The 14070-nt window shown below is 50.0% G+C and overlaps 1 protein-coding gene across 3 annotated transcripts in view; it reads right to left on the bottom strand.

The window, feature by feature from the left end:
* Positions 1–33: 33 nt before the first annotated feature.
* Pnpla7 (patatin like phospholipase domain containing 7) overlaps positions 34–14070 on the bottom strand; it is a 72197-nt gene continuing 58160 nt past the window's right edge. For 2 of the 3 annotated variants that reach the window (XM_052181783.1, XM_052181785.1), the window contains 12 exons: positions 13025–13207; positions 12178–12296; positions 6263–6419; positions 3986–4102; positions 3776–3845; positions 3117–3233; positions 2376–2524; positions 1932–2084; positions 1686–1796; positions 1487–1571; positions 600–703; positions 34–431 (listed from right to left, as the gene is read on the bottom strand). In XM_052181783.1, coding sequence (XP_052037743.1) covers positions 321–431; positions 600–703; positions 1487–1571; positions 1686–1796; positions 1932–2084; positions 2376–2524; positions 3117–3233; positions 3776–3845; positions 3986–4102; positions 6263–6419; positions 12178–12296; positions 13025–13207 — 1476 coding nt within the window. In that variant the 3' untranslated portion in view covers positions 34–320. Of the gene's footprint in view, positions 432–594; positions 704–1486; positions 1572–1685; positions 1797–1931; positions 2085–2375; positions 2525–3116; positions 3234–3775; positions 3846–3985; positions 4103–6262; positions 6420–12177; positions 12297–13024; positions 13208–14070 lie in introns of all 3 variants that reach the window. The other variant, XM_052181784.1, reaches the window with a different exon arrangement.

Below are 14070 nucleotides of genomic sequence, written 5' to 3'. Positions count from 1 at the left end.
CTGCAGGCATTACACCAGAGTGAAATAGCAACGTAATCAGATTGACGTTTATTAATATTCCAATCCCACATTCCCATGCCTCACAGAGGCGTCAGTGCTCCTCAGTATTGCTGTGGGGATACAAGGGGTGCCAGGGAAGAGAAGAGGCTCAGGACTCCAATAACACAGCCCAAGCCCCTGGAAGAAACCGGATGGATATAGATAGCATCCAGTTTGATCTTGTCGGGCAACTGAAGTAGCCTCTAAGGAGTGGGTGCAGCCTTAGTCTAAGGGTGAGAGGCTCAGGTGCTGTACTGTTATTAATCCGGTCAGGAAGGACGTCACAATCTTGGCCCCCGGTTGTCTTGGTTAGGGAGCCAAGGGAAGGAGTCCTGGGACTTTTCTGGGGAGGTCAAGCTGGGGGGCCCTTGCGACATCGAAGGCCCGTACTCCTGGAAGCAAACCACACACGGTCAAGATATGCAGAGTGGGGGCTTGCCCCACCCCAGGCTGCATCACTGGAGTGGGAAGATGTGGCTATCCCAGAGGCAGGGGCCAGGGCCAGGCCCTGTTTGGGGACCTTAGAATGGGCACAGGCAGGGCAGTGTCCAGCACCTCACCGAGTCAGAGTCCAGCTCAGTTCCAGTGCTCTGGAAGTCAGCGTATGTTTCCTTGGGGATGACTGGCAGCTCCTCCTCATATTCTGTCTGATAGTCAGACTCATCTAGAGCAGAACAAAGGGCCACATTGATCCTCTCTCCAAGGAGAGTTGGCTGTGCCCTGCAAGGCTAGAAGTGAGGCAGAGCATGGCCATCCCCAGCCCCGCCCCCATGGTCACAGGTCCCACATACAGCCTTGCAGTCCCAGGGCTGCCGGGGAGCCACACAGACCCAGAAAGACCACATTTGCCTTGCTCATCTCCACAATGTGTCCTGTGGGTTTCTCACAAGAACATGGAGTAAGCCGGCCCTCCTGACCTACTCCCTAACCACATGGGGTTGGGTCAGGGTTGTGTAAGGAGACCAGCACAAGCTCAGCTCACGGCCGGGGCTCTCACCCTGGGCAGACTCCAGGGCAGCTTTCAAGTTCTTCTTTAAGATGGAACATGCAGCAGGGAATTCTGCAGAACATGCTGCTCTGTTGCAAGATGGGGGTGGGGACGGTAGCTGATGGCCCCATTGCAGGGCTGTACGTCAGAGCCATGTTGTTGCATGTGGCCCTCGGGCCTCCTGTAAGCTCTGCCAGGAGGCTTCCCTTAAGGTCTGTGGTGTGGTTAGGATGCTGCATGGAGGGATGAGGGAGAAGCCGGAGTGGCCTAGGAGGCGGCCCCACGGTGTGGGAACTCTTAAGCTGGACAGATGGGCTCTGGGTCGTGACACAATGGAGAAGCAGTACTGACTTCTTGGCCAGTAGAATTCAAGAGCTGGTGACCTCTTCAAGGGTAAGAGTGAGGGTCTAGTGGGGTCACCACCTCCTTCCTGTGCCACTGCCCAGACACCTAACTCACCGTCCACTGCAGCCACCTTGGCCGGCTCAATCCGGGACACGATCTCAGCAAGGTCCGTGAAGGAGGAACTCGGGCAGGTGAACACCTGGCGAAAGGCAGGAAGCGTGGCCCGTCACCTGTCTCGGGCTGCACACCCGAGGCAGGCAGAGTGGATGCAGGGACCCCTCCCCTGCCCAACCTGACCCTCCTGCCCTCTCACCCCACAGTCCTTCCTCTTGCTTGTCCCCTGCTGGTCCTGCAACATCTTCTCTAGGACACCACTCCGAACCCAGATGTCAAATACTGTTCGCCCATGTTGGTACCCAACTTCCTGTGTATAAATGAGGCCCCACCGGAGACTTGAGGAAGCCCCTCCTAGTGCTCTTAGAAAAGAGGCTGGAGAGGTACCCACCATCAGAACTGACCCCCAGGTCCTCTTTTCCCATAGTCAGCTGGGAATACTCACACAGATCTCATCAAACTTGCCGAAGTCCAGGGTGCGATAACTGTCGATGGGAGGCCTCAGGTACTCACAGTAGTCACTGTTCTTCACCATCTCCAGCTGCCGGACGCAGCACACATAGGCCAGCCGAGTCTGAATCTCTGCCATGTTCAACACCTGCCAAGAACGCTTGAGCCTCCTACCCTGGCCTTCCCTCTTCATCCCCCCTGGCCCAAGAACACGATGGTCTCTGAGCCAGAGCCCTAACATGTGACCTTAGTGAGCCATGTTCCAGCCTGCCTTGTTCCAGGGTCGGTCCCAGGATCTGGGAAATGGTACGAACAAGTGGCCCAGATCTGCTGGACTCCGAACTTGGGAGATGCTCCACATCCCTACTGCCAGGGATGGCTCAAGGAGGATGAGAAAGAGCCCAGAGAGACTAGCTAGTCCATTCGGTACCAGATCTACCTTGACTTTTGTAGCCAAGGGGTTCCAGCGTTTCCAAAGCAGCCACCATCCAGACAAGGCATCACCATAGTTGGTGAGGTCCGTCTCGTCCCGGCTGCCAACATCGATGGCAATCACAACCTTTGCTCCCATGGATCTTGCCACATCGGCTACAGAGAAAAAGGCAGCTTGGTCAAGCAGCATTCCAGGAGAAATGGGAAAGACAGATGAGGGGCAGACCCTGCTCTTCTTCCTGAGCACCAAGAGGGCTTTTGTTTCTCTTGCTGGCTCCACCAGGGGACCCTCTCGAGCATTCTTCCTGGGCCTATGGAGGCAGGAGATCTGTGTGTAGCCATGTTACAGAACTGTGTTGGAGCCCTTCTAAGCATGTAGCCAACAGGTAATAGGTGTGGCCTCACTCACAGCACACGTGGCACCTGTGGGCTCTTAGCTTCCAACTGTGGGCACAGATGGAAATCAATTGCCCTGGTTTGTGTCCTTGGCCTTTGTTCTGGTGCTGCTGTGCTAGCAGGCAGAGCCATATGCTAGGAACATGCTGTGCGCATGCGCATGCACGGGCACATGAGCATGTGTTCTCTAGCAGCTGATGCCAACCTGACATTTTCTCTTGGCATACTCCAAGGAAAACGTGTACCACCCCAGCCTTCCTGGCGTGGAGGCGGTTGTGGCAGACAGCCACAGGGCAGAATGACCAAGGAACTATGTACCAGCATGGGGGCACTCCTGCGTCCTCTGTAGTACCTGGGAGGTTATTGATGTAACCACCATCCATCAGCAGGTGTCCATCCTTGGGGTCGCAGAGTGGGGGCATATAGCCTGACAAGGACATGCTTGCACGGACATACCTCCACAGACAGCCTGGAGCATTAAAGAGATCTTGTGGGAAAGGGGCCAGCCAGGAAGGAGCCTTTCTCTGCCCTCTGTAGCCCTTGTCTAGCACTGGAGAATCAGACTTAGGTCTTGTCAGTCTGAAAGCCCGTAGGTCCAACCTCCAGGGAGAACACTAAGCCTGACAGACCACCACTAGACCTCTTACCCTCAAAGGGCTTTGCCTCAAAAACAGATGCATTGAAGTATTCCTCTGTGGTCCCCAGAAACCCCACTTTGCCCAAGTGAAGACCCTAAGCCTGAGTATACCCCTCCTTCTACTCCTTTCCCAGAGGCCCCTTTACCCACAGGATATCCTTGTTCCTGAGGCCCTAATTCACCGAGTGCTCCTGTAGCTGACACATCCTCTACTTCCTTATCCTAATGTGCCTGTGACTCTTGCTTGTGAGACCCTCAGTGCCTTCAGCAATCTCCTGGAACTACCTGTGCATGCTCCCACACCGGCCTGACGGCCAGGAGTTGCTGACCCAACTGAACTGGCCCTATGGTGCTTTGGTGGAGAAGGCTCTCACCATCTGTGTGAACCCGCATGGCAGAGGCTGTGATATCGGTGGTGATGGCAAAGTAGGGGAGCCACAGGTCCTGCAGGGAGGACAGGGGTCAGAAGACACGTCCTCTCATAGGTCCCTGTCCATCTAGGGACAATAGAACATGGAGAAAGCCAGACAGTACCAAGGCCACTGAGAGCCAATGTAAGCCAGGTCGGTATGCTAGGGACACACCTCAATCTGCCGGTCTTTGAAGATGTTGCTGATGCTGCTATTGAAGCCAGTGCCAGAGAACATAGATGTGATTGGGTAGGTCAGGTCCAGGATAGTCTTCATCATCGACGTCATATCCTAGAGACACGGAGACCTTTACTGAGGAAATCACACTCTGGATACTTTCTGCCTCTGAACACAGGATGCCAAAAGAATCCACAGGTCCAACTGCCTGAAATTCCAGGACAGCACTCCCTGTGGGGCGGAGCCTTACTGTAGGCAAAAAAGGGCAGCAGAAGTTCCCAGGGTGCCAAGCAGTGGTGGCGCACGCCTGTAATCCCAGCACTCTAGGAGGCAGAGGCAGGTGGATTTCTGAGTTCGAGGCCAGCCTGGTCTACAGAGTGAGTTCCAGGACAGCCAGGGCTACACAGAGAAACCCTGTCTCAACAAAACCAAATCCAAAAAAAAAAAAAAAAAAAACCAAAAAAAGAAGTTCCCAGGGCCTTGAAGGCAGGTGCAGCTCACACAGCTCCATGCCTCCTGCCCTTTTCTTTCCCAGCCAGACCTTGAGATCCTTGGGGTTCCAGCAGACTTTTGTGCTGCATACAGTAGAGGGAGGATGAGGATGGATAGAGCCACCAGTTCTGGGAAGGTTAGCGCAGGAAGAGACCAGAGCCCACAGCTTAGAAGCTCTGTGAGCACCTTTCCATAAAACAAGTGAGTGACAGAGATCACAGGAATAAGACAGCTTGAGATGGCCTGCGCCAGGGAAGGCAAATGGCCCCCATGCCATCCACCTCCTCAGTATGGCTGCAGTCCATATATGGGCATAGCTCTGTCTCCATTACATCCAGCAGGAGCCTCCTGCAGAGCGGCTACCTTGGCAGGGTACCACAGTTTAGTTCACCCTCAGGGTGATGGGAGGACTAGCCCACAGCTCCCTGACTCGTCACACTGCCACAGTAGATGAGCAGGAGGAGGGAAGAGAACCTTCTCGCAGGTCCTGACTGGGCTTCCCAGCCTAGAACTCTATCTAAGCTGTTCCATACCAACTGAACACATTTACCGTGGTCACTGATCTTGGAAGCCACCCACAGGGACAGCTGACACATCACTAAGGACACAATGCGTCATCAGGCTCCTTTTTTTTTTTTTGATGGTCACTCATTCCATGGAAGAAATATTTCTGGACAGAGAGCCTCAGGTGTTGCCCTTCCCTTTGTAAATGCAACAACAGGCCAATCCTCAGCTTCTGCATGAAGGTTGACCAAACTTTCTTTTCTTTGAAAAAGGAGAACACAAAATCTTTTGATCCCACCATGAATGTAGCCGGGTTCCATTTGTTCCACAGGAGCAGCCAGCCTCGTCGAGAAGGCTATGAGCTGCCTGCTGCCAGCAAGGAGATAAAGGAGCCTGTTCTGTTCCCTTTGCTTCTGTTTGATGTTTTGATTCTCATTCTGGTGTCCATTTATGACAAGGCTGGACTAACAGGAGAGAAGTTACACTTCCTGTGCAGCCACAGGCAGCCCCTCCCTGGTTTGATTTACAAGGCCATACTCCCTTCTCTTAAATCTTCTAGGGCTAGGGACCAGGCAATAAGGAATGCCCTGAAGCATGCTGGGATGATCCACACTCACCAACCTGAAGCAGGACACCCTGCCTTGCCTTGCCTCTGCTCAGAAGCCTGAGGGCTGGCTGGGGGGGTGAGGACATTGGAGAAGTGGGGGAGGTCGGAATGTGATCAAAATATACTGTATATTCTCAAAGAACTAGTAAAAGTTAAAAAAGACATGAAGTTGGAAAGAGGATATGTTGGGAGATTATGGGGGTTGGGAGGGTAAGTGGGAGGTAGATATCCTATTTTATTATACATGCATACAAAATTCTCAAGAATAAAAATAAATTTTCAAAAAGAAATCTGAGGCCTGTACTGACTGGTTCCTGATCTTAAGTGGCTCTTGTTCTGTCTTCCTGCCCACTGTAGATCCTGATGCAGCTGCGCCTTGTTTCCAGAGACTGTAGGGACCACTAACTCCCTGTTCGGTGACATGGCCCTCCATGCTGTCACCAGGTAAACCTCTATCCTTTAAGACTAGAACACAACCAGACCAGCTTCCACTACCTGCCCTAGGGTCACACCCCTTCCTCAGGTCGCCTCCTGTCGCCTACTTCTGCCAGCTCCCACGACTGCCCAATCTTTTACTGCGTCTGCTCTCCCTTTGCCACACAGTCACACTCTGACCTACATGCCTGTCTGCTTGAAAGTAGAGCCTTCCCGAGGGTGGGGTGCCTGCTTACCTCTGCCCACTGCTTGGCCCGGATCCGTATCTGGCTGTAGCTCCGCTCCTCAGCAAACAAAGCACCCATGAATGCCCCAATGGATGTCCCTCCGATTATGTCCACGGGGATGCCACACTCTGCTAGTGCCCTCAGGATACCTACTTGGGCACACCCTCTTCACCAATAAGAACAGAGAAAGAAAATAAACACCACAGCCAGGCCCGCCCTTGAACTGTGTGCCCTAGGGAGGCCTGAGAGGCAGCTGCCTGTCCTCCGCCCTCTCTTCCCTCCACAGAATCTGGAGTTTGCTTGACCACAGACAACGGGGCAAAGAGACGAAAGGCGGGGAGAGGTCTTGACAGAATTTAGAATCCCTCTCCCTGGAGGTACCCAGGTGTCTGTAGGGCTGAGATGGGAGGGCAGGCTTTACTAAGGAGAGCCAGGGTAGTTTTTTTCTATGCATTACTGATTCCACCAGAGCACCAGAGTCTGGAAAACTGAACAGGCTTTTTTAGCTTACTGTGGTTAGGAAAAGTGGGAATGAGAAAACCTAGAAAAAAACAAGTCCATGTGGGAACTTGGAATTGAACCAGGGTCCTCTGGAAAAGCAGCTAGTGCTTTTGACCATTAAGCCTTCTCTGCAGCCTGCAACCTGGTTTAAATAGTAAGTTCCAGGACCAGAGAAACTTATATAGTAAGTTTCCTTAAAAAAAAAAAAACAAAAAACAAAAAACAAAAAAAAACAAAAAACAACCAAAAAAACCAGATCAAACCTATTGTTGAGAACTGGGCATAGTGGCGCATTTAATTCTAGTACTTGGGAAGCAGAAGCAGGTGGCTCTCTGTGAGCTGAAGGCCAGACTAGTCTTCACAGAGAATTCCAGGCCAACCAGGGTTAAATACGGAGACCCTTTCTCACAAAAAAAGAAACAACAACCAAACCCCAAACAAAAAACCAAACTAATAAATAACAAAAACCAAGTGTTGAAGAAATTAAGGCAAGATTGGTAACTGACATAGAATGGGAAACTATATACAGGATCAGGTAGAGCTTCTACATATGAAATGCACAACTTCAGGGCAGAAACCAACAAATGAGTGTAACAGCAGAGCAGACACAGACAAAGAGAGAGGAGGCCTAGCTCCATTGTGTCCGCATGGATATTGCTGTCCTGATGTCACAGCGGTGCGGTGACATCCTACCTGACACTCTCACAATGGGGCCTTCTGCACCTCACTCCTTTTTCCTTGCCTGCCCTTCCAAAGCCCACACTTTCGCTTTGTTGACACTTTCTAATGTCTGGTCTTGTCTATTGTCTGAGACACTATAGCCTGTGCTGGCCTCAAATTCGCCATCCTTCTCCTCCTCAATGCTGAGATGTTACTAAATAAAGAATAAACTCGCAAGCTGCCTCAGGTTCACTGGCAGCGGTTTATCAAGTAGTCCTGCTTTCCCTTGACAGCGGTGGTCCCATGCTCTTTCATACCAGGCTTAATTACTAATTAACTTCCATACCGCACATTGAACATGTGTGTGTGTGTGTGTGTGAGCCTGTGAGTACCTGTGTTTGTGTCCATGCATGTCTGTGTGTCTACATGTCTATGTGTATGTTTGTGTGTGTGTCTACCTGTATCTGTGTATGTATGTGTCTGTGTGTGTGCCTGTGTCTATGTATATGTGTGTCTCTGTGTATATGTGTGTACCTGTCTGTGTGTGTCCGTGTCCGTGTCCGTGTCCGTGTGTGTGTGTGTGTGTGTGTGTGTGTGTGTGTGTTACAGAATATCTAAAAAAAGGACTAAAAATACTTTACTGGAAGTAGAGTCAATATAGATACAAAAGATCACTGCAGATGACTAGTAGTAAAGTATTAGCTACATAGTTACTGAGCTGCTAGGGGCCTGGAGAACAGCAGCCCGGGAGGGGAGGGGAGGGGAGGGGAGAGGAGGGGAAAGGGAGGGGAAGGGGAGGGGAGGGGAGCACAGCCTAGCCTGCTTGGCAAACTCCACAGTAAAAGACCCTGTCTCAAAAAGCAAGGTAGCCGGTACCTGATACCTGGGCAATGACACCTGAGGTTGTCCTCTAGGACCACTGCCACAACAGACATGCACACGCACACACATATATGCACATTGAGAGGGGGGGGGCAGAGACACACAGAGAGGCGGAGATATAGAGGTGCAGAGAGATAGAACAGAGAGTGGTATAAAAATTAGCACCTTCAGTGGGGCGGTGGTAGCGCACGCCTGTAATCCCAGCACTTGGGAGGCAGAGGCAGGCAGATTTCTGAGTCGAGGCCAGCCTGGTCTACAGAGTGAGTTCCGGGGCAGCCAGGGCTACACAGAGAAACCCTGTCTCATGAAAAAAAAAATAGCTTCATTCAAAGCTGCCACCAAAAGAGAACCAGAGATTGACAGACAGCACTGGCATAAATGCACCTGGAAAGACTCTTAGGAAGAATAAAAAAATATTTTTTTCTCAACTCAAGAGTAAGAGACAATCTATTCAAATCCAGTGAAGACTTCAAATGGATGCTTTGCAACAAAGACAATGAAAGAGTGGATAGCCCAAGAGGCAGAGTGAGTCTGCTGTAACAGCCTGCAGAGAGTTACAAATCTGAGTAAAGGAAGAGCCACCGTACACCCACCAGAGTGGCTTCAGCCTCAAGTCTGACAACATCCAGGGAAAACGAGAAGAGGAAAACAGAACTCTCACACATGGCTGGTGGGGTGTAAATGGTATCACTTCCCCATGATCAGGTAATTCCACACCTATATTTGCTCAAGAAAAAAGAAAAACATACATCTAGTAAACAAAAAAAAGATAACTATAATTTTGTTCCTTATAACTGGAACCAAAAACCCCAAACATCTAAACAGAAGGAAGGCTGTCAAAAGTCCAGTGCTGAGGGCCTCCCGTGACACCCCACCTAGAACATAAACTTCAGTCATCACTCTGAGGGACAAACCTAGACATATGAGCACATATGGGAAATTCTGGGCACACAAGCAAAGCAATCAATAAAAGACATGACGCTGGTGGCCTCAAAGCAATAGTGCATTAGTGAAAGAGACAGTGTCATGGGGGAAGACCATCCCTACACTGGAACATGACAGCAGCATTTGTAACACCTGTACTAGTGAGGCTCCAGCAGGACAACCTCCAGCCCCAAGCCAGCCAGGTCAGGTAAAGAGAACCTGTCTCAAACAAAACAAAATAAACAAACATAAAATTGAAAGTGTTAAAATATTTTAGTAGAAAAATTATAGTCTAAAGATACAATTGGGGCTGGAGAGATGGCTCAGCGGTTAAGAGCACCGACTGCTCTTCCAGAGGTCTTGAGTTCAAATTCCAGCAAACACATGGTGGCTCACAACTATCTGTAATGGGGTCTGATGCCCTCTTCTGGTGTGTGTCTGAAGACAGCTATAGCTATAGTGTACTTGTAATCATAAAATAAATAAATTTAAAAAAAAAATACAATTGAAAAAATCTCTAAAGAAACAGAACAAAAACAGAGTTTAAAAAAGATATGAGAAGGGGGCTGGAGAGATGGCTCAGTGGTTAAGAGCACCGGCTGCTCTTCCAAAAGTCCTCAGTTCAAATCCCAGCGGCCACATGTTGGCTCACAAGATCTGACTCCCTCTTCTAGAGTGTCTGAAGACAGCCACAGTCTTACTTATTGTTATATGTATTTACATATAACAGTAAATAAACCTTAAAAAAAATATGAGAAGCAGAGGCTTCTCTTAGGACATTGCTATTAAGCCCTGGGAAGAGAGAACAGATAAACTCAAAGATTGTTTTTAAAAATGAAATACTTAGCTGGGCGGTGGTGGCGCATGCCTGTAATCCCAGCACTCTGGGAGGCAGAGGCAAGTGGATTTCTGAGTTCGAGGCCAGCCTGGTCTACAGAGTGAGTTCCAGGACAGCCAGGGCTATACAGAGAAACCCTGTCTCAAAAAACAAAAACAAAAACAAAAAAGAAAGAAAGAAATACTTTGGGACTAGAGAGATGGTTCAGTGGCTAAGAGCACACTGAGCCTCCAGAGGATCTGGGTTTAATTCCCAGTAGCTACCCTCAGCTCCCAACTGTCTGTGACTATAGTTCTAGTGAATCTGACACCCTCTCCAGGTCTCAACAGACATTCAGGAGCTGCACATGCAGATAAAATACCTACATATATAAAATAAGATAATTAAAACTGAAACATTTCCTAGAGTTTCAACTACATCCATTTCCAAATGTGAAAGGTCTCGGGACTCCAGTCATAGGTGAGACCAGCAGTGGCAGCTCTGAGCCACCAGCATATCCTTTCAAACAAGAGTAAAAGAGCACCCGCAAGGCTCCAGAAAGAAAAGTCAGAGCGCTGAATAAACAGTATCGGTAATCTCCACAATACCCAAGCTACACACACAGTACAACTCTTAACAAAATTTCGCAGAGATTATTTTTATTCTGAATTCTATGCCTAGCGAAAATCTCACTCAAGTCTGAGAGCAGAAGGAAGGTCTATGGACAGGCCCAGAGCTAACACTGTCACCTCCCACACAGCCTCTCCAGGAGATTTCTACAAAGACGAAGACAGGAGATGTAGAAAATGGATGTAAACAAGGGAACAGAATGAAGGCCTCAGTTAGGATGGTGTCAAAGAAAAGATTCAGGTATAACAGTCAGCTGGAAAGACATACATAAAGACAAGATGGACTGGTGGACTGGAGGGTGTGCAACCCTAGAAAGCTCAAACAGACCGTCTGGACAAAGAGGGTATGAATGTGCTGGTAGTGTTTGCCAGTACACCGAAAATACTGGAAGTGGAGCGGAAGCAAACACAGCATTCAGAAACTCCTAAGAAGGAAATGGTGTCAGAGTCCCAAGGACAGGATTTATCTCTGAAAAAGCTACATCCTTACAATGCTGCACACTGCCAGGGCAGGCTGTCCCAGTGCTGGGACCTCATGAGGATGATGAGAGCGAGAGACAGACAGAGGCAGAGTCACAGACCATGAGTGTGGATCGAAAGCAGCACATGTACACTGTTGGCAGGTTGAGCGTAGTTACTTCTGGGCAGTCTGTAGGCTTGGCTTTGGGAGGGAGAGGCAGAGGACTGCTTCTTGTACCTGACAGAACCACATGGCTGTTAAGTACACCTTGAACAAAGTGAAGAATTCATAAATCTGCAAACCAGGACCAGGTCTAGACCTAATTGTTCTAAGCTTCTACTGTCCAGAGCCACAGAAGGACCAGGGCCTCTCCCTTCCTGGCAATGGAGGCTGTCACACCACTCTGCTAGGCCAGCTTCTCCAAGGGTCTCAAGACACAGTGGTGTTGCTTCACTACCAGACTAAGCAGAGCTAGGGCTCAGCTTACAGGGGCCAGCTGCAGCACACCCTCTTCTTGGGAGATGTGCAGTCTGGTGCTGCTCTTCACGAATATCTGGATCACCACTCTATCTTCCCCAGGATGCCCTGGGCCTCCGCCTCTTCCAGGTCAGAAGGATCAGATGACAACCCAGGGCAGGAATTACATGGGCTAAAAGTCCTTTAAAGAACCCAGAGCCCAAAGAACTAAAGGCTGTTTCTCTAGTTCTTTAGTACATCAGGTCATTCCTCCAGAGTGTATATTAAAGTGGGAAGAACTTCCTGGGGAACCAGCAAAGGACAGGGACAGTCGATATGCAAAGAGGAGACACATGACTAACCAAACAAACGCTTTTAAGCACAGATGCTCAGACAATACACACATTTTCTTCTACCAAACTGGCATCAGTGGAATCCAGAACATCTGGGCTATAAACAATCATGTAGGCATGCAGACCACACAGGGTCTCTTCCTCCATGGCAGCACACTCCCATCTTGCTCGTGCTCAGGGTGAAGCTGGTGGGAATAACTGTCATCCCTACACACATAGCACACACTTGGATGGGGGCTCACCTGGCTCCACCCCCTCCAAGCACCAAGGCAATGGCGTTGCCTGTCAGCATCCGGGCCAGGCGGGAAAAGTCGGAATGACGGTCTGGTGGTCGTTGGAAAACACGTGTATACATCTCAACCTGAGAGGAGTCAAAGGAAGGCAGAGGTTTGTGCATTTCTTCAGCTAAAACTCTGTATGTCTTGATTTGCCTCAGATCCTAGCCTTTCCAGAATACAGCCCTATTAACACCAAAGTGCCTGAAAGGGCCCAAGCTTACCTGGGGGGTGATGTCAGAGGACAAACAGGCTACCTAAGACCACAGAGCCCCCCCAGGATGTCCCACCTGAGTCTCTCCACTGGCCCTGCATGTAGACAGTACTCTCAGGAGCAGAGATGCAGCTAGGCGGATGCTGTCCATTGCACTGTGGGGGTTGAATGGACCATGACATGCGGGCACCACCTAGTTTTCACACTGACACCAAAGAACTAAAGCTGAACCAAGGAAGAGGTGTCTTCAGGATTGTGTCTGCTTCTGCCCTGAAGGGACAGCATAGGGACCTGACCATGAGATCTCTTTGGGGCTTCAGCTAAATGTGAGGCTCTCAGCCTTGGACCCCGAACCTAAGTCAATCACAAACTCCTGGGCCTCCCAGGTCTTGATAGCCTCTGTGCCTGTGCCCCTACCACGTTGTGCCTTTCTTTATCTGCAAGGTAACACAAGGGTTAAGATCCTAGTCAGAGTTCAGGAGCAGAAGAGGCAGGCCCAACCAGAACCCACAATCCCTGATGCTGCACAAAGGGGGAAGAAGACAGTTCTAAATATGTAGTCAGGGCCAGGTCCTACTGAGCCAGCCCACCAGGTCTCACCAACTTGGGCAAGCTCCTCTTAGAGAAGACACGGCGTGGGCAACAGAGGTGCAAATGGCCAGAACACCAGCTTCGCATGTTGAGCCACTCCACTGTGCGGGAAGGCGCTGGACCCTCCTCTTTGTGCAGCAAGATTAGTTGCTTCTGGGCACGCACAGCTGTGCTCTCCAACATCTGCTCCAGCTGGGGGAGAGTAGGGCCTTGTCAGCAAGTCCAGGCAAGCCTGAGCACTGAGCAGAGTGCAGAACCAAGGACCATCACAGAGCTTTCCCCAAGATCTACACAACACTGGCCTGATGGCTGGCCCCAGAGGACAGTGTGTGATGGATCTAGCTAGTAGCTGGGCTATAAAGATGGCCCATCTTGGGGTTGTTAATACTCTGACCACACAGTTCACTCAACTGTGAATATTGGGTGGCCAACATGGCTGAGGGTGCTTCTGGTACGAGACAGGAGTGTATCCTGTGTCACATGGCTGTGTGCTACAACCTTCACCAATGACACACACCTTTTGGAGAACTTCCCTTACAGAACAGCGCTGCCTCTCTACAATGGGGACCCCTTCAGAGGGGATGACTTCGGTTGCTCCAGGATTAGACAGGCGAGGGAGACACCTGAAATGAGGGCTGAGCAGGTAGACCAGAGAGGAGACGAGAACTAATCAAAATGAAGACTTATTTCTCCTCAGAGTTTTCATTTCTGGGAAGGACATAGAGCTTTTCGGCCATCCCTACAGCCATCCCCAAAGGGAAACTGAAAACAAGCAGCTCATGGATTTGGCAGTATCTGGTAAGAACAAGCATGTCCTTTGGGGTCAACAACTTGAAAGCCTATGAAGGGAACTTGCACTTGGCTCGTGACTTCGAAGGAACTGGCAGAGTCTGCATAAACAGATGGTGGGGTGCTCACAGATGGACAAACAGCCATCAAAATGCACCAAATGATAGGGTCTGTGTCAAAATCCTACCTATTAATGGAAAAGTAAATTTCTTGCTGGGTAGAGGTGGCACACACCTTTGATCCCAGTGCTTGGGTGGCAGACACAG

Source organism: Apodemus sylvaticus, chromosome 5 (genome assembly GCF_947179515.1).
Source record: "Apodemus sylvaticus chromosome 5, mApoSyl1.1, whole genome shotgun sequence".
Classification (NCBI taxonomy): Eukaryota; Metazoa; Chordata; class Mammalia; order Rodentia; family Muridae; genus Apodemus; species Apodemus sylvaticus.
Note: the sequence above shows the minus strand (reverse complement) of the source record. Positions and strands in the feature narration are given on the sequence as shown.